We start from the raw sequence: 21,078 nt of genomic DNA on the forward strand, positions 1-21,078 counted from the left end.
GAACCCAGGCTGCTGGTTTCTTACACTGACGGAGCCAGCTGTCCCCCTCTTCGGTATTTACCCCAAAGAAATGAGAGCTGTAGTCCACATAAAAAGCACACGCATGTTTACATTAGCTCGAAACTGTCAGCAGCTGGGACTAACGCACACGTCTCGTGAGGGGATCACGTGCGGCATGCCCGCGTAATGGAATGAATGCCCCTCACGCTGCTACGCCCAACTTGCACGAATCTCAAAGGAATGGCGAGGAGTGAAAGAAGCCAGTCTCCAGAGGTTACTGTGTGAGTCCACGTGGAGGACATTCTCGAAAAGACACAGCCGTAGTGATGGAGAAGAGAGCGGCGGTCGCCAGGGCTTAGGGCTAGGGAGAGCGTGTGACCATGAAGGGACAGCACGAGGGAGAGTTTTGGGGTGATGCAACTGTCTATATCCTCAATATGACAGTGCTGGGAGCTCAAATCTACACATGCATGAAAATTCACAGACCTCGACTCCAAACAAAAAAAAGGTACTTTTACTGTATGCTAATTTTAAAAAGAGGGTTTATGGTTTGTTTGTTTTATTGCAAAGTCAAGGCAAGCAGGACTCTAGTCAGAACATTAAAGGTCCTAACGTGGCCCTCCCTGGAGTACAGTGGAGTGAGCCCCCTACTGGTTCATGGACGGCCGGGGAGATCATCCCTGGCCTCCTACCCTTTGCCCTATAATCTCACAGGTGCGACCTGGACCCCCACCCCACTCCCCTGCTCACGCACTTCCACCTCCTACCTAGAACAAGTTACTTGTCTGTGCTAGTTGCAAAAATGGCCCCGATTATCCACCACTCTCTGCCTTGTCCTTAGCCCTGCGACTCTGCGGGCCCTTCCTGCTCTGACCCTGGCCTCCACATGGGGAACGCCAAGGCGGACGGGAGGTTAGCAGACAGGACGCAGTCAGGTCTTGGAATGTGCTACGGGGGCTGGGCTTTCCCTGTTCTCGCTCTGCCGCACACACCCTGGCAACCTCCCCGGCCCCTGCTGCCCCGTTATTCCCAGGCAAGGCCATCCTGGACCAGCCACCAGCCAGCGGATGCCCAGACGCGGAAGCTGGCCTCCTCGTCCATGGCCCGGGCCGCCGTGATTACTGAGTGCCGCCAGGGGACCGTGGGGGCTTGCCGCCCAGTACTGACGTGGCAGTCTATACCGGACACCTCACCCCACAGTCTCCATTCCCAGTTATCCCCACAGATCTCAGCTAACCAGTGCGGGCGGGAGTGCGGTGCGCTGGCCCACTGAGAAGACAGTGACAGCAGATGGACCACACTTTGTGCGACAGGACAACTGGGGAGGGGGGCAGAGAGCCGCCAACTTCCTGTGGGCTGCAGTCTCACCTCCTCGGTGTCAGAGAACTTTTATTACTTGTTATTTCTTTACTCACCCTAAAATAGGATGGAGGTTACTGTGCCCAAAATAACCTAATCTGCTTCCCTGGCTCCACACCGAATTTTCAGATGCTCCAATGTTTAAAAATAAAAGACAGGAAGTAGGACAGGCAACTGTAATACTATCTAAGCTGCCAACTGAAATCATTTTGGGACTGAAGTGAGAGTCTGAACAAAGGATTAAGTGAAATGCGACCAGAGCTAAAATAAGTCCCCTTGGAGAAGCTCCTACTGGGTGACACTGCATGGCATCCTCTTGCCAAACCCACGAGGCCCGTGCTACTGGCCCGTTTTACAGATGGGGAAACTGAGGCACAGAGCGGTCAAGGGCACAAGCCCACTAGGTGGTACAGGTCTTGTGACCTGTGACATGTGACCCAAGGTCTTGCTCTTTCAGTGAGGTACCACACTGCGGTTGTTCATCCTGTGAGCGTGGGCTTATCCATTATAAGTAAATCTGACCATCCATCAAACACAACAGTTTACCGGAGTGAAAAGAAGGTCTGCTGTACTGGGGTAACACAGCACCCGGCAGCCTGGTCACAGGGACGCCAACTTCACGCTGACAGGAACACAGAGCCTCAGCCTCCCAGATCAACTTGACTGATACCCGGAAAGAAAGGGAGTGACTGTGGCGGCAAGACTCATGAAGACTCCTGTCCCCCCCACATCCTCAGTGAATGTGCTTGCTGGGTGTTCCTCTGAAAGCCCCGGAGCTCCAAGGTCTGCGCACATGAGCTGTGTAGACTCCGCCAACAGCTGATGCAGCGATGAGTTTTCCAGTAGCCACAGCCGAGTGCTTACCATGCACCCGGCGTTCAGTGCTTCAGCCCTGTCTTGTCATCTCTCTGAATCAGCCCTCGGAAGGAGGACCCACTGTCAGTCCCATTTTACAGATGGGGAACTCGAGGCACAGACTCCTTAAAACGTCTAATGCAAGATCACTGAACTGGTAAGTGGCCGGGCCTCTAGGCCTGTGGGACTGCAGCCCTTTCTCCTAACGACGATGCCACTCTGCGCCTACCTTCAATGTGAAAATCCTAAAACAAGCTGCATCCCAAACTCCAACAGAATGCCTTGTTTCCTGTTGCATTAGTAATTTCTCAACCTGCCTTCCCAGAACGAGCTAGTGAGAAAAACACGACGCTACCACAGCAAGGTCTCTTGTGTGAAAAAGAGCAACTGAAACAAGGAATTCTGTTTTTCCTCCATCCATGAGCTGTCTTCTCTTCTGAGTGAGGCTTGCTAAGCCAGCTGATTGTGTGCTCAGAGGACAGTGTTTCTGGGGCCGAAGCAGGACGTAGGTTCTCCTTTCCAGTCCAGGTGAACACCCCGGGTACATTAGATTGATGAAGGACAGGAAGGGGCCGTGGCCCACGAGCAGCCCAGGGAGGAAGGAGATGGCTGGGAAGTGGGTGGTGGTCAGGTAGCTAAGACTGCTTTTCTCACCTGGGTTGGAGCCCTCCTTAGTGCTTTAACCCCTCTGGGACCCATCTCCAGGCCTTTCTGCAACATTTACGTGGGGAGTTAACCCCAAAGAGGGGGAGATGGGTAGGACCTGGGGCAGCACCCCCCAGGGGCCCTGTCACAGATGCGTGCCATGTGACCACAGCGGGAGCTGGTTTAAAGCCAGGGCCTGGAGCCCACACCACACACCCTCCGGAGGGGAGGCGGGGGTGACAGAGCCCAGGCTGCCCTTCCTGGGGACACTAGGACCCATAGTGGGGAACTCGGAAATCACCGGTCATGAAGAGATTGATGACCGTATTATATGCTTCATTGTGACCTAATGGTGACCAGGAGTAGAGACCGCAGAGCCACGTGAACCCAGCTCATGTCCCAGCTGCGAGACCATGGTCGGGTCCCGTCACGGGTGGGGGCTCAGTCTCCCTGTCTGACAGGAGGGCGCAGGAACGCCAACGGCAGAGGGGACATGAGAGCACTTAATGTCAGAAAACCTCCTGGCCTCACGCCTGCTTTCTTCTTGGCCGGGGAGCCACAGAGCTTTGCCGCGGGTTTTCTAAGAGCCAACGACAGAGCAGCTTCTCGAGCGGGATCAGGGCCCGCAGTGTTGGTGCTCCTCACACCGGGGGCCAGGACACTCTCTGTTGCGAGGGGCTGTCCTGCGCGCTCTAGCAGGTTTAGCAGCACCCCTGACCTGTACCCCACGAGATTCTAGTAGCATGCCCCCCCGCCTTGTGACAGCCCAAAATGTCTCCCTTCATTGTCCCTAGGGTTGGGAGGCACAGAAGCCCCAGCTGAGAACCCTGGGGCCCAGGGCACAAGGAAACCCAGCAGGGCTCAGGAGGGCAGGGCACCGAGCAGCGGAAACCTAGCAAACCTAGTGACACCAACAGAAACAAGAGAGGGGCCAACCCCGACTACTCTGCGTGAAACCCCTTGAGGCAAGTTTTACTTGTGACCAAGAGCTGTTTCTTGAACTTAGCAGGTGAAAATATCAGACTTCCTTTTCAACCCTCATAACCTGTGACCAATTCCCCGGAAAAGACCCAACTGCCCTCCCGGGACCCTCCGTTCTTGGTGAGCTTCTAGAAAGAAAACCCCATCATGACTGGCTGTGTTCGTTTTCTACAGGTCAACAGGCCCTGCCCGAGAGGCTCGCAGCGACGACGAGAAGCAGAAAGAACTGCCAAAGAGAAGAGGGGGACGACTCAGGCAGGCGGGCTGCCCGCCAGAGTCGGACACACGGCCGGTCGCAGAGCCCTCCCTGGGGGTCCAGAACCTGCCACACAGGGAGAGGGCGGGGCTGACGGGCTGCACCTGGATGCTGAGCAGGCACCTCCCGCCTGTGCACTGTGTCACCGAGGGGACCTCCGTCAGGACGGCGGGGGCTGCCGTGTCCTGAGAGCTGGCTGTCGAGCGACCCTGGTCAGTATGTGGTCATCATCGTCCCCTGGGATCAAAGGGGTGACCGCCTCCTTCCACCCTGCGTCTCTTCCTGTGCTCAACAGCTTCGTCTAACGCAGGTCCTGTTGGCCCTGGAAGCCTTTTGATAAACGGGCTGTACGCAGCCCCCACCCAAATTAGTTGACAGCTAATTCTAAAATCAGATTTTATACTGAGAGAAGGGATTTTGCCCTCTGGAGAATTCGAAGATCTGGCCACCTGCAGATCCACATACTAATAACCGCCCAGGGAGAGCAGCGGCTGACCTTCTCAGAGGGGACCCACACCCCTCCCTTGAGGTCACACCTCAAGGGCGTTCTCACTTAAGTGACCTGCGTGGACCTAAGGCATCTGAATTTGCCACCATCCCCCAGTCGGTAGGGGTAAACTTGGGGACGTTCGTTCTCCTGCTCTCCGGTTGGGGGGAAGGTGCCATCAAGAAGCAAGATGCTTAAAATAAATTAAAATAAAATACAAAAAAAAAAAAGAATAAGCAGCAAGATGCTGAGAGATCACAGAAACAAGTCAGGAAGGGGCCGCCCACCCACTAAGGGTGTCCGTCCCAGTGGCACTCTGCCTCTACCCCCAAACAACACACCTGGGGAATAATGACGGGGCAGGTGTGGAGGTGAAAACAGTGACAAAGGCTGTGGTGGGAAAGACTTTCTCCTCCATACAAGCCTGCTCGGGGTCCCCTGTGAACTTCGGGTGGGGGGCACGTTAGTGCTTTGCCCCCACTGCACTGGTGCTTTGTTGGGATGCAGCAGAAAAGGGGCCAAAGATTCCGCGAACCCCAGTGGCCTCTACGTAGGTTATTCCAGCAGCAAAGGGCATGGCTCCTGAAGAGGGGCGCCCGTCACTGAATTTCCAGGCGGAAGCTGTGATCTACATGTGAAGTGCTCTGCATCAGAAGCAACTGCCCCCTTGTGCGGGACCACCGCAAAGGGCCCTCCTCAGCCCCAGACCGCCGCCAGTTCCAGAGCCCAGCCTCCGCAGAGAGAGGCCTGTCGGAGGTGCCGCGTCTCCCCACAGGCTGTGGAGCTGGACCCCAGCCCCACCCGGAGGCACGACAGGCAGGCTGGGCGGAGGCAGGTGCCGCTTCCCCTTTGCTGTCCTGGAAGGCGCGTTCGCCCCACTCTCCCCGGCGAGGGTGACGGGGATGCCACCCCAGCTGTGCCGCACCACCTGCTCCGTGGGTCCGTGGCCAACTTGGCAGCCAACGAAGAGGACAGCTTGCTATCCTTCCTGCTCTGGGACTCGGGGCTCATTTTGCAGCTCCCGCATGCGGAGGGAGGCTTCTCTGGGCAACATGACCCTGACCCAGCTTTGTGCCTCCCTCTCCTGCTGCTTTGCTGGCCCCACAGGGTCTGCCCCGTCCTCCACGTCCATCCCTCGCTGTCACCGCCTCTCCTCTCCTGCTTCGCTGGGCACCCTTCTCCACGTCTGTGGTGACCAGTGCCAAGTTTGTGTCAGGAGACTGTCTCCCAAGGAGGATTCCCCAATTCCTGCAGGAGAGGACTCTCTAGGGTTTGAGAGCCAGAAAAGAAGATTCCTGGGCATTCTTGGCAATTTCCCAAATCACAGCTTGTTCCTCAAACATTCCTGACATTCTCTGTGCTGTTTATTACTTTGGAAATCTAAAAAGATTGCTTCCCTAAATAAGACACGGGAAGTTTGGTGGTTTTTATAAAGAACTGCAGCCTCGCGTGAACACCCCGACGCTGGACCCCACCAGTGCGCACTACTGGATACCATTCCCATAAGAACACGGCCCGCCGATGCCCCCACCAAGGTCGGCAGCACCACACAGGACTGGGGGTCGAAATCTCTCACTGTGCTTCCAAAACTTACTTCTGAGAAGACCATTCACATCAAGTATACTGTGCACATAAGGTTATTAGTATTTATTTTATTTGCAAGAATGACTCATTGTTTGCAGCACACAGAGCCATGGACACACACTTAAAAGGTGGCGGCAGCTAAAAGCAAGCCTGACTAATTCAATCGTGACCATCTCTCTCCTACCAGTTCCTGCCTTGGTTCCTGGAAATGTCGACCTTCACCACCTGCGTGTGTCAGCCCTTCCTGGTTTTCTGTCGCCTCCTCACTGTGGATTCCTTCACACGCGATGTTGATTACGGCACTTGAAATTTCCAGAAGAGAACTGCAATGCTTTCTCCCGATTTCTTGATGGATTTTTCTTGAGATGTGAATATGCAGGTTTCCTGAGAGATGCCAGGAAGGAGTTTCCAGTTGATGCGAGGCTCAGCAAGTGCAATCCTTGGAGACACTCATCCCTCCCTCTTACCTGGCTCCCAACTCACCTTCAGGACCCCATAGAGACCAGCTTCTGAACCCAGCACCTGGTTTTCCCCTCATCTGCTCCCACATGGGCTTCTCTTCTGTCCCCTTGGCCACATCATTTGCCTGGACATTCATCCTCAAACACTGGTCATCATCCGGTCCAGGCCCCACTGTTTCTCTGGGTTACCATGAAAGCACCCTGCCGTCCCTCACTGCTCCACTCCCTGCCACCCCAGCTGCTGGCATGGTCTTCCAAAAGCACAGACCTGAGCCCAAAGGCCTGCACGGGCACCTCTTCCAGAAACCCGGAAAGAAACTCCCTCGAGACCTTCCACCCCAGGTCCCAGGCTTGCTTTCCGGGGCATCCTGACTGCAGGAGCCAACCCCCTGTTCTCTAGGTACAGCGAAAAGAACCTCTTCCCCTTCTGCGCCTATCAAAATTCTGCATATCAAAGTGGCATGAGGATGGGGTTTAGCGACATCTGTCAAAATTTTTAAATGCACCTGCCCTCTGAGCCAGAATGGCTTCTAAAAATCAATCCTACAGACCTCTGTGCTGAATGTATACCTACTGCAACATTCCCAACAACACTGTTGGAGGAAGAAAAGTCTGGAAACCTCTGAAATGTTCCAAGAGAGCAAGGGCGGAATAAATTATCAAACAGGCCCTACAGTGGATACTATGTGGCTTTCGCCAGGAATGAGCCAGCTTTAGTCAATGAAAAAGGCAAACTACAGAACGCTGCGTAGAATCTGGCTCCGACTTACATAAGTATTAGCAATTTCTACAAGATTACAAAAGCAGCTTGATGCTGATCACGGGAGGGAGGGGTGGTCTGCATAATACTCAGTCGAGTGACGTTTACTTCTTAATCTCTTATCTTTCTGTAGCTTTTCATTTTTTTTTTAATATCTTAAGTTTATCACTTCCTCCAAAACGTCTGCTCCCCAGACTCTCCTTCCCCCGTGCTTCCTTTCTGCTGGTAAAAATAGTTCCACAAGTACATGCTTACTATGCGCCAGGCGCTGTTCTAAGGGCCTGACACATACGCGCTCATGGCGCCCTCAGGCCCCCCCCACGAGGTGGAGCTACGAATACCTCCATTGTACAGATGACGACACTGAGGCCCGGGAGAGCTTGTGACTTGCTCAAGACCACACAGCCCATCAGTGGCAGAGCTGGGATACAAACCGGGCAGCGTGACACATGATGAGGCACGCTGCAAGCTCCTATTGAATGAACGAATGAAAGACACGTGGCCTGGTAATATCATGCCCCGTACATGCCCCCGAGACCAGGTCCATGTCTTAGTCATCTGTCTAATACCCCTGCCAACCTCTCTGCTAGCCCAGGGGCCTATACAGAGGAGGCACTCAATAAACGTGTGTTGACTTGAATACAGAGATGGTCTACACGGAGTAGACTTGGGGCATCTCTCCACCTGCCTGGCCTGGCAGGATGCTGGGCGTGTCATCCAGGACTCTCATACCTGACAGCCGTCCTCAAACACACCGGGGTCCATTCACTCCTCACCTGCCCTTCTCATCACCTTGGCCAAGACACCAACTCTTCCCACCCAGACCCTATGAAAGCCTCGCCACCTACCCCTCTCCAATTTTATTCTCTCTCCCGCATCTAGAGTGAAATTTTAAAAATGCAAACCAGGTCATTATTGCACCCCTGCTCTAAACCCTTCAGTGGCTTCCCAACTCACTGAGAATAAAGCTCAAAGTCACTGTTAGGGCCTCCAAGGCCCCATACGGTCTGGCTCTATTGAGCTCTCCAGCCTCATTCCCTTGCTCTCTCTGTTCTGGCCACTCTGGCCTTAATCTGCCCCAGGGCCTTTGTACTTCCCTCTAACTGCACACCCTTCCCCCGGAAATTTGTAAGCTCTTCCCTCAGAGAGGCCCCTGAGGTCCTGATCATCTGATGGAAAACGTCACTGTGCAAATCTAGGTTCTGACTCTGCATTAACTGTCTTCAAAGACCTTATTACTTGACAGCCTATATGTTTGTCTGTTTTTCAACTCCCTTACTCCATAAAAGCAGAGGTGTTTTCTTTTTTTTAATCTTTTTTTCTGTTTTGCTCTCTACTAATAACCCCAGCGCTTGCTGAGTACTTAGTAGGTGCTCTGTTTCAGTGACCATATGAAAATGTTTGCTGAATGCAGGCTCCTTCGACAGGGCCATTCCATGTGTCCACCCAGCAGAGTGTCTGTTCTGGAGGTGTTCCAGAGTCCCCCATTTTCTCTGGAACTCGTTAAAGCTGTACCATCCTCTTCCTCCTCCCTTTTCTGCTTCCTCTGTGAACCTGACCTCGCCCCACTCCCCACCAAGCAGAAAGAGATGGCAGAGGTGGAACACGATTACTGCATGGTGGGATGCCTGGGGGACACGGAGGTTACCTGAGTATCAGAGAAGAGGAGCTGGTGCCCCTGTCAGTTTCAAACGGAGGGACTCATTCCCGTCCCCTGGGGCCAGAGCCCTGAGGCTCTGGAGGGCCAGCACCCTGGGGCGAGCACTTCCTCCACATCCCTTGGCAGGAGCCCTGGAAGGAACCTGGCTGGGCTGGGGGGGGGATCAGATGGCACTGAACCATCGCCTCTCCAGGAGAGCAACAGGGCAGCAGGTCCCCCAGGGCAGAGGCCCCTGGCAATGAGCTCCCAAGCGATGGGGTGCTTTCCTGGGGGAGAGGCCTGACCCCTACAGAAGGGCACTGCAACTTGGACCCAGGCTGACCTCTCCCGCTCCCTGAAGATCCAGAGCTCAGCTGCCGCACCCGGTTTCCCCAGGGCAGGCCCTAAGTCACTGGAGCGGGAGATCCCCAGTAGGGGAAGGAGGGACAGAGAGGCTGGCCTTAGGAATAATTCAGATGGACTGTGGGCAAATCACTTACATTTTCTGGGCCTCCAGTTTTTTACTTGTAGGGATAGATGGACATATGGCTGCATGAAGAGACAAATAGAGAAATGTCCATGGGGATTTTACGAGGATTCTCTCCTCCTCTTTCTCGTGAGTCTCATGATTAGCAGCCATCACAGAGCAGACACTGTGCGGGTTCTCTCACGTGCCCTCACTGAATAGCCCAACAGGTCAGCGGCCCTGGTACGACTCTTCCTGTTTTACCCTTTAGGACACAAGACACAGAGGTCAAATCCTTGCCCGAGGTCACCATCCTCCTCCGTGGTAGAGCTGGGGACTATCACGGACTCCAAACTCCCCGCCCTTTCTATTTGGCTACCGGGGATCTCAAACTCCTCTGCCTTTCAGGGCCCAGTAGCTGATGTAAATCAGCGAAGCCAGCCAAGGGGAGATGCAAGACCAGGTATTTGGGAAGGTGCCAAACTGGGGCATGCTCAACTTGCAAAGTCAAAGCTCTCAACCGGGGACCCAGGGTCTCCCTGGTGGCGCAGGACTGGGGCATTTCCTCCCTGAGCTAAACCCCTGCTGAATGGGAGAACATAGCAGCTCGAAGCTCAGCAAGAAATACATCCAACAGCATTAGGAGTGTAAACAGCAGCAGATGGGGGGGGGGGGCAAACATTGACCACATTTTCTGCTGAAAATTCAGTTGGGAATTTGTGCTGTGACCTACATGACCCCAGCCTCCGCCCCCAGCAACTTTTCCTGTCCCCTTCAGGAACAGCAGAACATGACATATTTCCCAAGGATGAATTACTCTGCAGAAAACATTTTAATAATGTGCTAAATGACAGCACAACAAATCATTTAAGCCTTCACCAATTTGTGGTCCAGTTCCGCGGAATGAATTCTTGGATTCCAAGCCTCCCTCATTAACAGGCTTTCAAAAGAGCACCTGACATCCCCCCCCAGTGTCTGGGGTAACATCTGCCACACACCACGTCTTGGCGCCCACCTTTCCCTGGAATGCCGGGAGGACGCAAACAACATGGGGCTCCGAAGGAGGCGGCTATTGGGGGCCGCTCTTCATCTGCCCACCATTCTGGGGGCAGACTCTGGTCTCCACCTGATACACAGAGTTCAAAATAGAAAAGAAATGGCCTGCTTTCTACCGTCCTGCTTTCTAATTCAGACTGTCGCTGGCATGGCAAGGAAGACAACGGGAGGCGGAGAGATTTGGAGAGTGAATTCAGCTGATTCTTCGACTCTCAAATTTGGGCAGATGGCAGAATACTTGGAAGTCATGATGCCCCTTGCAGAACACAGTGAAATCCGGACACATTAAAGTGAAAAAACAACACAGAAACATACGTGCAAAAGCAGGTCCTGTTGGATACTGGACTCTAGGCTGCACAAGCCTGAAGGTTTTAAGGAAGACTGATGAAGGAAAATGAGCAAATTCTACCCACTTGCTTCGATTCCCCTGCCCACCTTCCCTCTCCCACCCAAGATGGAACAGGACCACCTTTAGAAGTTCAGCAGCGGACCAGCCTCGTAGAACACGCGTGGGAGCAGAGTGTGAGGGGAATGAATTGTGAGTAACAGAGAGTCCGGTCCCCCATCCCGCCTAGATGGAGCGTGGGTAAGAGGCAGGACTGCAAACTCAAGCCTCTAGCGGGGGCCAGGCAGGTAACGCAAGTGAGTGTACGAGAAAAACAGCCGGGAAAGGCCTGCTCGGAGTCCAGAAGCCTACGGGAGCAGGCGGTCTCAGCGAGGGCAGGCCAGCACTGTTCCACTGCAGCCAAGGGAGGCTGAGGGGGAGGGGCCGAGGTGGGGATTCATCCGCCCCTGCTGCCCTAACACACAGTGATTTCTCACTGTTCTGGAGGCTAAAAGTCTAAGACCAAAGGGCGGGCAAATTGTGTTCCAGGTGAAGGTTCTCTTCCTGGCTTGTAGATGGCTGCCTTTCACTGTGTCCTCTCATGGGGGGAGGGGGGAGAGAGAGAACTCTAGTGCCTCTTCCCCTCTTCTTATAAGGGCACTAACCCCATCATGTCACCCTTATAACTTCCTCTAAACCTAATGACCTCTCTAAAGCCCTACTTTCAAATACGATCAGATTGGGGTTAGGGTTTCAACATAGGAATTTTGGGAGGACACAAGTGTTCAGCCCATAACAGGACATGACCAATTCTGATACCTGATTTTCTTTTTTTGACACCATCTAACAGACAAATAACACAAGCCCACTGTATTGGTCAAATGAAACAGGTCAGAGGGGCCGGCTCAATCCACAGGCTGCAGGTTTGTCCCGAAACATGGGATATGGCGCCAAATAGCCTGGGCTCCCCATGCGCTGGCTGGGTAACCCTGGGGTCAGCAGGTAACCTCTCTGGGCCTCACTCTCCTCAGCACTTTTGAGGGGAAGCTTATCAAATTGCCATGTTACTGGCAAGTTTATAAGGTTCCACCTAATAGGTTCTCAGGAAGACTGGATGAGATCAAGCAGGGGAAACACTCAGCCAGTGCCTAGAGTAAGTGCTCAATAAATGGAACGAGGCAGGCGGCACCATCCTTACACAAGTTCACTTCTGTTCAGTAGCTAAAAGGGGTTTTTAGAATCCTAAATTGGCATTTGAAAGAGCTGAGGAAATCTGCCAAGATTTATAAGAATAATTCTGCTTTGTGGGGTTTATCTCCTTAGACAAGAGAGTTTTTTTCAACTAGAAATTTCTTAGGGCGAGCTCTCGAGCACAAGGCCAGGCACACTGTTTTCTGCAGGCACACACAAAGAGGACATTACCATATGGAGATTCACCAGCATGGGCGCATTTGGCCAATGTTCATCTTCCATTGCCCCAAAATGAACCAATCTGCAAGCTCTGACCTGGAATCCCAACTCACTCAGAAAAGACAGAGGACAGGGCAGCGTAATGTGGACTGCGAGGAAAGCCAGAGGGGAAAAGTGGCTTAATCCCAACTGGAGTCTAGATTAGTGTTTACTCAGAAGTCTGGTGTCAATACTGTGTCATCTGCCACAGTCTCTTACTGAAATTCTTTGTATTTTTTAAAGCCCGTGACATCAAACCCTATGTTCTCTGTGCTAATTAGGCACAAAAGGTTTCTCCCGCAGCTCTGATGAATGGCAACCGGCACAGCCGAGCTCACCCCACACACTGAGATGCTCAGTGAACGTACAATTTCCACCGTCCCGCAGGCTGATGTTTGGTAAACACTCAGCCAGAGACGCTGGGGCTGCCCATACCCGGCAGGAAGGACACCAGCTTGCTGTGAACAGTCTTTCCTCCTTCTCAGATTCGGGCAGGTAGCCTTGCTTTGCATCAGGGTCTTAGGACCGACTCTCTAACTCGGTTTTCATCAGAAAATTTAGCCCAAACTCACAGGACTCAGTGACAGGTTAATTTCCCCAGCCAGGGGGCTGCCTTTAGAATAATGGAAATTCCCCTTGTGAGCTATTACAGCACTTTCAAAACAGTGAAGCCAAGGCCCCAGCATCACAAGTAAATGAGAGAAAAATGTAGTTTCCCATCTGGTGCATCCAGGAAAAAAGGTGCCTTTTACCTGAGGCAGAATACAGGCTTTGTCTTCTCACAAAAGCCCTGAAACAATGAGAAAAACATAAGCAAGCTGCAAGCAGTAAGAGGGGCAGTCAGGCCGATGTCTGTCTGGTTGGAAGTTCAACCCGGAAATGCTGGGAAATGTGACCCAAAGGCGCCCCTATGGACACAGGCAGGGTAAGCTTCTGGTCTGAAGTTAGAGCATCACTGGTAATGAGGACAGGCCCCCAAGCCCTTACGTGCCATTTTCGAGAGCTAGACTACAAAGCAACTCTTACTTACCCTGAGCCATCACACAGACCCAGACCAGTGCTTCTCAACTAACGAATCCCAATCTCGTTTTTGGGGATCCACAGGTTTGCCATATGGGGTTTTCCATCTCGTGTCCATATGATGCTAATACTCTAGAAATTATATGATTATGTTCTATAGCATCTGAAGGCTCAGTAAAAACCAAAGTCTGCTCCATCACCTCAGTCCCAATTCCAGGGTATAGATGGGTCAGGCTAGTAACAGACTTAACAGCACAGAGCGGACTCATCAGTGATCAAGTAGTGACACCAAGTGACGACCACCTGCCCCAAGGTGCCGCACAGACGCTCCCCAGCAATGGGATCAGAGAAGAGGGGGCACGGAGGCAGCACGGAGACACAGGGGCACCACGCGGGGCAAGCAAAAAGCATGTGCTGCGTACCATTGTGAGCAAAGCCTCAGTGTCAGAAAAACAGCGACATCCACTGTGTTGACAATTCTGAACGGTAATGATCTTGTAAGTGCTTGACACGTCAACCAACGGCTTTCGTTTTCACTTTTATGACATATAAGAACAAGAAATTTATACCTAATTTTAAGTTAGGTCACACTTAAATTATTTTCATATTAATACGAGTTAAGTCAGTAGCAGTGGGAGTCTGAGAATGTTTCCTTGCGTCCATTAGCCACTGAGGCAACAGTGACGGACCGATTTGGTTCTGGAACATTCTGTGAGCTGCAGAGAAAATTAATCTCTCCTTTGATCAGAAAGTAGGAAGTACAAACTGCAAAGGCCTGCATTTAGTTGCAAACCTCAGCTCAACCATGCTCATCTGCAGACTCGCGGTCTCGAAGCCCTTTCCGAGGTCTGCAGCATCCCGGCTCATGGCTCCGGGAACACCTGGGCCCCAGCGCGGCAAGGACACACACACACTTCGCTGGCCAACCTCGGGGGAGGGGAAGGACGAAGTGCTGGGCGGAGGGCCCACAGGAACCGTACTTACACAAAGAAGGGCATCAGCTGCACGAGGGTCTCCTTCTTGGGGCTGGCAGCGAACTCGGGGGCCACCTGGATGACCTTGTTCATGACGCTGCGCAGGTAATTCTGGAGCTGCTTCCTCCGCTCCTCCACAAACTTGGCATCCTGAAAAAACATACACACACAGGGATGCTCAGGCGTGCTCTCTTTGCCCATCCAAAAACCGCCCATAGAAGACACAGCAATCCATCACACCAGACAGACAGCTAGTGGACTGAGTAACTGCCACATGCAAATGGCGTCTAGGCTTTACATGGGCCATCCCACTGAAGGACAGGGAAGACGCTCATGATACTCTTACTAAGAGAGGCACAGCGGGTCCCTACAACCACCCACGGTGTGTTCCCACGAATGAATGAAGTCTTACAACTGTGGCCATTATGTATGCAGCACCTACAAGGAGCCAAGTATGCTGATGGGGAGTGAACCAAGAGCCCAATGCTCACACTGTGTCACTAGAGGAGGTCACAGGCCTGTGTGGGACACACCAACAGACCCAGGGACCACACAGGCCAAAGTAATTATTCATCCCCCTAAATGCTGCCTTCTAGAGACCATGCTTAATTTGCCAACATGGGAATTTTCCAAAATATGAATCAGTCACCGCTATTTAAGAAAGGTTTTATTGATAAACAAATTGCACCTCCTCTTAAAACACGAGGCTACGTGGCAGCAGAGGGCCCCCCAGGCTGTGGCTGGGCAGCAGGGCTCCTGCGGCAGGCACGGGCCCCCAGGTCCATGCAGTCTCTCCAGCCCTCCGCGCTCCAGGGCTCCGTGCTCCTTACCCTCCTCACTCACACCCCCCACTCCACCCCCGTGTGTGCCTGGCCCTCGGCAGCAGGGCCGGCCTCACACGTGTGTGCCTGCAGGGCACTAGAACTCGGACCTGTGTGATGATCTGCCGTCCCCGGGTCTATATCCTTAATAATTTTGAAATAAGGGGCCCCACCGATTCTGGAGCCTGCCCTGCTCATTCACATCTGCACTGGGGGCCCTGGCTTACCACAAAGACACCCTGGCCAGCATGGGGGCAGGGCAGGAAACTCTGAGAGCCACATGGGGTGAGCAAAGGAAGAGGAGAGAAAGGACAGGAGGAGGAATGGGGTCATCCATCCTCACGAGAGCACGAGAGGAGACGTACTCTGACTCATGTCACATGACAGATGAAGTGGCGGTGCCGAGAGGGTCTGGGTCGCATGTGCATGAATGAGGTCCCAGAGATGGAGCAGGGCACTCCCCCCTGCCCACCGCCCCCACCAGCACAGAGCCGTCCCTGGGAGGGGCTTGGCAACAGTCTGCTGAACACGGCTGTGCTCAGAGGCACTCAAGAACCTGCCCAGAACCTGCCCTGATATCAGGATTAGAGTCCCCACAAAGCCAAGGCCCTGAGCACGGCAGGGAGATTCTTTAAGTGTTGCCCGATTTAGCAAACAAAATTACAGGATGCTGGGTGATAGCTGAATTTCAGATAAACAATGCATAATTTTTCAGTATTCATAACTCAATATTCAATAATTCATGACTCAATAATTTCTCAGTATTCAACTACATACCACACAATATTGGGACATACTTGAACTAAGAAATTATTCATCGTTTATCTGAAATTCAAATTTCACCGGGCATCCTCTGTTTGCTCTGGCAGCCCTCCCGGAGCACCAGGACGGAGGAAGGGTCATGGAGCTGCGGCTGCCGCCAAGCCCCGCCCCGGGCCCTTTCCAGGTCCCAGCAAGGTCTTGCCCAGAGCCACCCCCGCTGCTGTCTCAGCGCGACCCTCCTCCGGAGGGTGAGAGCACTGAACGCGGCCGGCCCGGGCGGGGCGGGGGGGTGGGGGGTGCTTGGGTCCCCGCTGCCTGGAGGGGGCGCGCTGGGCGGGGAGAGCAGCAGGTCCTGGGTCCCCTGCTAGAGCCAGCCGCTCTGTGGTCCCGCATCACTGTGCAGGGAGAAGCTCCTCCCTGGGAAGGCTGTTAACGTGCCAGGTGAGCGCCGCATGGAGCTCATGAGGCCTGAGTGCTCAGCGGCACAAAAGCCCACAAGGCCCGCCTGAGAGCCCGTGGCGGGACAACAAAGGAGCCCATCAGCCCCAGGGGAGCTGGCAGAGGTCTCCCCCTTTCTGCAGCAGGGAGAGTCAGCATGCTCTTAGAGCAACACGCAGAGACGGCAGACGGCTCCTCACGCTGCCTGCAGGGATCGGATCCCAGGAAGGTGAGGACACGCAAAAGGGAAGGGGGAGGATGCCGCCCAGGGGTCGAAAACACCCGTTTTCACTTGTCTCAGAGCCTCCTCTCACCCAGGTCCCGGGGGCTGCAGTGATGTGGCAGAAAGGTTATCACCCTGGAAGAATCCCAAATCCCTGCATGTACTCATTCCTCCAGATGGCCGGTGCCTGGAAACCCAGCCAGCCCCTGAGAAGACCCCACATGGCAGCAATCTCACTTTGACAAGTGGGCAATTTTTACCAGAGCGATTCAGAATAAGCAAAGGTATTTGTGGAATCTTTATTCATGCTCTGTGCTCAGCGCGTTTCTTGCCTCGCATGCTTACAACCCGTCTGAGGCTGGAAACAGAAGCTGAGAATGGGTAAGGAACATGCCCGAGGGCTCAGAATCTGGAGGCAGATGAGCAGGGTCCCGGGTCTTCAACCCGTACAGAGTCGGAGCCGCCCTCCATCCAGAAGACATTCTTCAACTTATCAGAAGAAAAAGCTACGAGCCTTCCACAGCATAGGCTTCCCCAAACCAGGATTCAGTTCAGAGAAATTCCACTCGGGGGTCAGCACCAGCAGAAGCTGCTGACCATATGAAGAGAAGAAAGCCGTGTGTCACCTTGGTGCCCAGCGGCCAACCTCTGCCCAGGACATCGCTTCCCTCAGGTCTCAGTCTGATCTGGAGGTGCCGATACCCCGAGTCCCCAGAGAGATCACAGTGGGGCAGGGAAGACCTCAGAACTCTTTGTGGAAGACTGCATTTTTTCCTCTGTTTGTCATTTCATTTTTACTTTATTATGGAAATTTCAAAATATGGCAAAAAGCAGAGCAAATCATACCAGGAATCCCCATAACCCTTTACCTAATAAAGTCATAGCCCTTTTCTGTATTTGCTTCATCATTGCTACCTTTCTGCTGAGGTCTTTTACAGTAAATTATATAAAGTCATCGTGACATACCACGGGGGGCTTCGGCATGTCTTCCTAAAACATGAAGAACGCTTTCCTATTTAACCACAATACCATTAGCACCTCTAACAAAATGAATGCTGATTTGCTGGTGTTAGCTCATACGCAGGCCGCGTTTAAACATTTCCATTTTCAAATGTGTCTATTGCTTCTCCAATTTTTTAAAAAGGGGCTGTCATCCATCCCAGAAGGAAGCTGGTGACTCCAGTAGGCTGAACGCCAACACTGTCCAAAACAGACTCCCCCTCAGGGATCCGCCGGGTTCTGACCCTACTGGTGAAGAAGACTCTACTTTTACCACCACAAGCTGCTGGAGGCTTGTATGGCCTAAAAATATTAAAAACAGGATATTTCTGCAAAATCCAGATTCCTGGCCTCCCTTGAAAACTGAGCAATCTTGCTCTCATTAGCTGGAGGCACAGTGCCACCACCCCTCCCAGTCCGCCCCGCCTTGGTCCGATCCCCTGCCTGGCCTCTTGGGCCCCTATAAAACCAGCCAAGAGACCACACTGTGGGATGATCGCACCCGATGACGTTCCCTCAGGCAGGCAGAGCGACCTGTGTTGCCATTTACCAGCTCCACCATCAGGTGGCTAAACCAGGGGGCAGCCTCAGGCTTCTCATCCATAAAATGGGGATAAGGATGGAGCCTACCTCATTCGTGATAACCTAGGCTAAGCCCCTGGTAACGAACATCATCTGCCAGGCTGCGACAGATGATGATTCATAGATGTTCCGCCAGGACTTTTCCCTCAAGGCATTTCTATGTGGACAGGGGGGATAACAGGCAGGCAGATGGTGGATGTCGAGGCAGGGGTAAGTGCTATGAAGCGGTGATCCACTGGTGCTCAGGGAAGCTCGAAGAAGTTTGCAAGAGGAACGGAGAGAGGGTTTCAGTCAGAGGAAGTCACTCCTGAAAATACTGCTTTAGCATCTCTTGGAGAAAAGACACGTCAGTCAGAGGGTCTAGGTGGGTCCCCTCAGGTGGGGAACAGACCTGCTAAGGAGAGAGAAGAGCAAATGCAAAGCACAAAGACCCCATAGCTGGGCTCAGCCATGTGAGCGAGAGTAGACTAGTGGCAGCCGGGGTGGACCATGTACAGCCTCGGAGACCATCGGAGAAGGAAACCGGTCAGAGGAGGGAGGTAGGAGACCTGTGATCTCACAGGCATTTAGGAAGACCGCTCTGGGGGACATCGGCTGCAGGCTGCCTTCGACAGAGAGCTCTTTCAAAAGTCTGTCACGACACTGTCCTAGCTCAGAATTGTTCAATGGCTCCCTGTGAACTCTATCCACCTACCAGCAAGCATGTCTAAACTGTCAGCACGGCTCACAGGGAGCTGCACAACGTGGCCACAGCCAACCTCACTTCACGTCTCCCTGATGCCCCTTTAGCACCCACCCAACACTGTCAACGTATCTGCCCCCCCCCCCCGCCCCCACTCTCTCCCCGTGTCACACACACTCTCTCTTGGTGCCTTCTAGCCTTTCCAGAGCCGTTCCCTTGGCCTGGAATACCTCGCAATTTCGGTGTCTGCTCTTGGGCCACCACCTCCGAGAAGCCCTCCAGGACACACTAGCTAATGTTGCTCTGTTCTCTCTTCTTCGTGGTCCTCACGGCTGCCTGGAATGGTCTTGCTGACTCATCATGTGCCTTTTGTTCCCCCACTCCCCTCGTTGATCGTAAGTCCCAGGGAGGCAGGTCCATTACCTGTCTTGTTCCCCCCGTATCACCAGAGCCTAACACAGCGCCTGGAGATCACGAGAAGCCCCATAAACTCTGACTACAAGAACAAACACAGGGGATGAATTCAGGGGAGGAAAGGCAGGCCACCAGGCAGAACGGTTTGAAGGCTGTGGCCAAGTCCAAGGAGAGCGGACAAAGACCCCTGTGGGGAGTGGGATGGAGGAAAGGAGGCTGGCCTCCACACGGCCTTGGCCAGCAAGCTGAAGACAGGTAATAACTGCACAAGGACAGGGAGTTGGTCCTTCGGAGTGGGGCGCTCGGGAGGAGATCGGTGTCCTGTCGGAGCCTGCCCCACAGGGTTGGGTCAGCGCTCAAAGGGCCATGAGGTATTTCTGAGTTCACTGTTGGGCTCCGGGGCTGCAGCCTAAATGTGGCGCAAGAAGTGGCCACAGTGGATGGAAGCTTAGCTCACAGAACCTGCCAGACTCCTCCGGGGGCTGCTTGTGAGCCCTCGCGGCCGTGGCCCGTGGCCCTGCTGTCGTTTCTGTGATATTCCTATCACAAGGCTACTCTCACTCAGCATCTAGAGCCGTTAATAGTCCTGGGGGTCAGTCCTGCTGCAGAAAAGAACACTCAGGGCTCTCTGGATGGGAGTATTTTCTTCCCTCCAGAAAAGGGTCATTTTGTTTTGAGCCTCAAGAAGATAAAGGCGCCATGACGTTAAGAATGGCAACAGTCAAGGGGCGCCTGGGTGGCCCAGTCGGCTGAGCATCCGACTAGTGATTTCAAGCTCAGGTCATGATCTTGGGGTCAGGAGATTGAGCCGGGCTCGGCGCTCAGCAGGGAGTCTGCTTGTCCCTCTCCCTCTGCTCCCCTCCCTGCTCCCGCTTGCTCTCTCTTCAAATAAATAAAAATCTTTAAAAAAGAACAGCAATTTTAAGAAGAATGGAATACTGTAAACCAGGCCATGAGCCGTGCTTCCTAGAACAAATGCTTGGCCCCCGACCCCCCATGTTCTGACACCATCTCCCCGGGGCCGCCCTTCCTGTGAGCTGCCTGCCGGTGTGCAGAGGTGACTCTGTAATCCCGAGTTCCTTTTCATTCTCATCTAAGGACATCATGGTGTTTTATAAAATAAATTAGAGGTCTGGCTTCAGGAGCGGCGAGCGGCTCAGGCCCTGTCTAGAGACGGCTACTCCAGAGTCTGCTGACCTGACACTCTGTCCCTGGCTGGAGAATTCTGGAACACTGATTAGACTCCCAGGGAGCCCAGCAGGAGGATCCTCTGGCTACAAGATCCCCTCCCATGCCCAATTCTGAGCAGACTGGAACAAGGGAACAAGGGAGACAAACTTCCCAGCACCCTTGTGAGGTGGGAGCCACGGGCCAGGCCTGGCAGATGCCACATGAGCCAACCACGTCCAGGCCTTGCCAGAAGAAGGCGAGTACCCTGCGACCCTCCCCTCTCCCTTCTCTTCCCTTCCTCTGGGACTGTGGAGGTCGTAGGGGGAGATGGCAGAGCCACTCACCAGGAAGCCATCCCCCCCCCCCCTGCACTGGGTGTGAGCTGAATGAGAACTTAACCTCGTTGCCGACAGCCAGGGACTTCCAGATTTGCACCACGCGCTGTCAGAGGTCCTCCTGCTAACTCTGCGGATTCCCACGGGGCACGTTCCCTGGAGATTTGCTGCAGCCCTGCCTATGTCCAAGGCAGCATGCTTTGAATGTACCCTGGTTAACAAATGTGGCCCCTGCCCTTGAGAAGCTTCCAGGCTGGTAGGGGAAGCGGACAAGAAGCAGGTACACGAACACATCACGGGAAGCGCTGTGGGAGAGCTGGGTGTGGGATGGACAG

At 53.5% G+C, this 21,078-nt stretch overlaps 1 protein-coding gene across 1 annotated transcript in view; it reads right to left on the reverse strand.

The window, feature by feature from the left end:
• SNX29 (sorting nexin 29) overlaps nt 1–21,078 on the reverse strand; it is a 505,967-nt gene that overhangs the window by 40,699 nt on the left and 444,190 nt on the right. The window contains exon 20 of the mRNA XM_078074795.1: nt 14,328–14,467. Coding sequence (XP_077930921.1) covers nt 14,328–14,467 — 140 coding nt within the window. The remainder of the gene's footprint in view (nt 1–14,327; nt 14,468–21,078) is intronic.

The sequence above is a fragment of the Halichoerus grypus genome, chromosome 6 (genome assembly GCF_964656455.1).
Source record: "Halichoerus grypus chromosome 6, mHalGry1.hap1.1, whole genome shotgun sequence".
NCBI lineage: Eukaryota > Metazoa > Chordata > Mammalia > Carnivora > Phocidae > Halichoerus > Halichoerus grypus.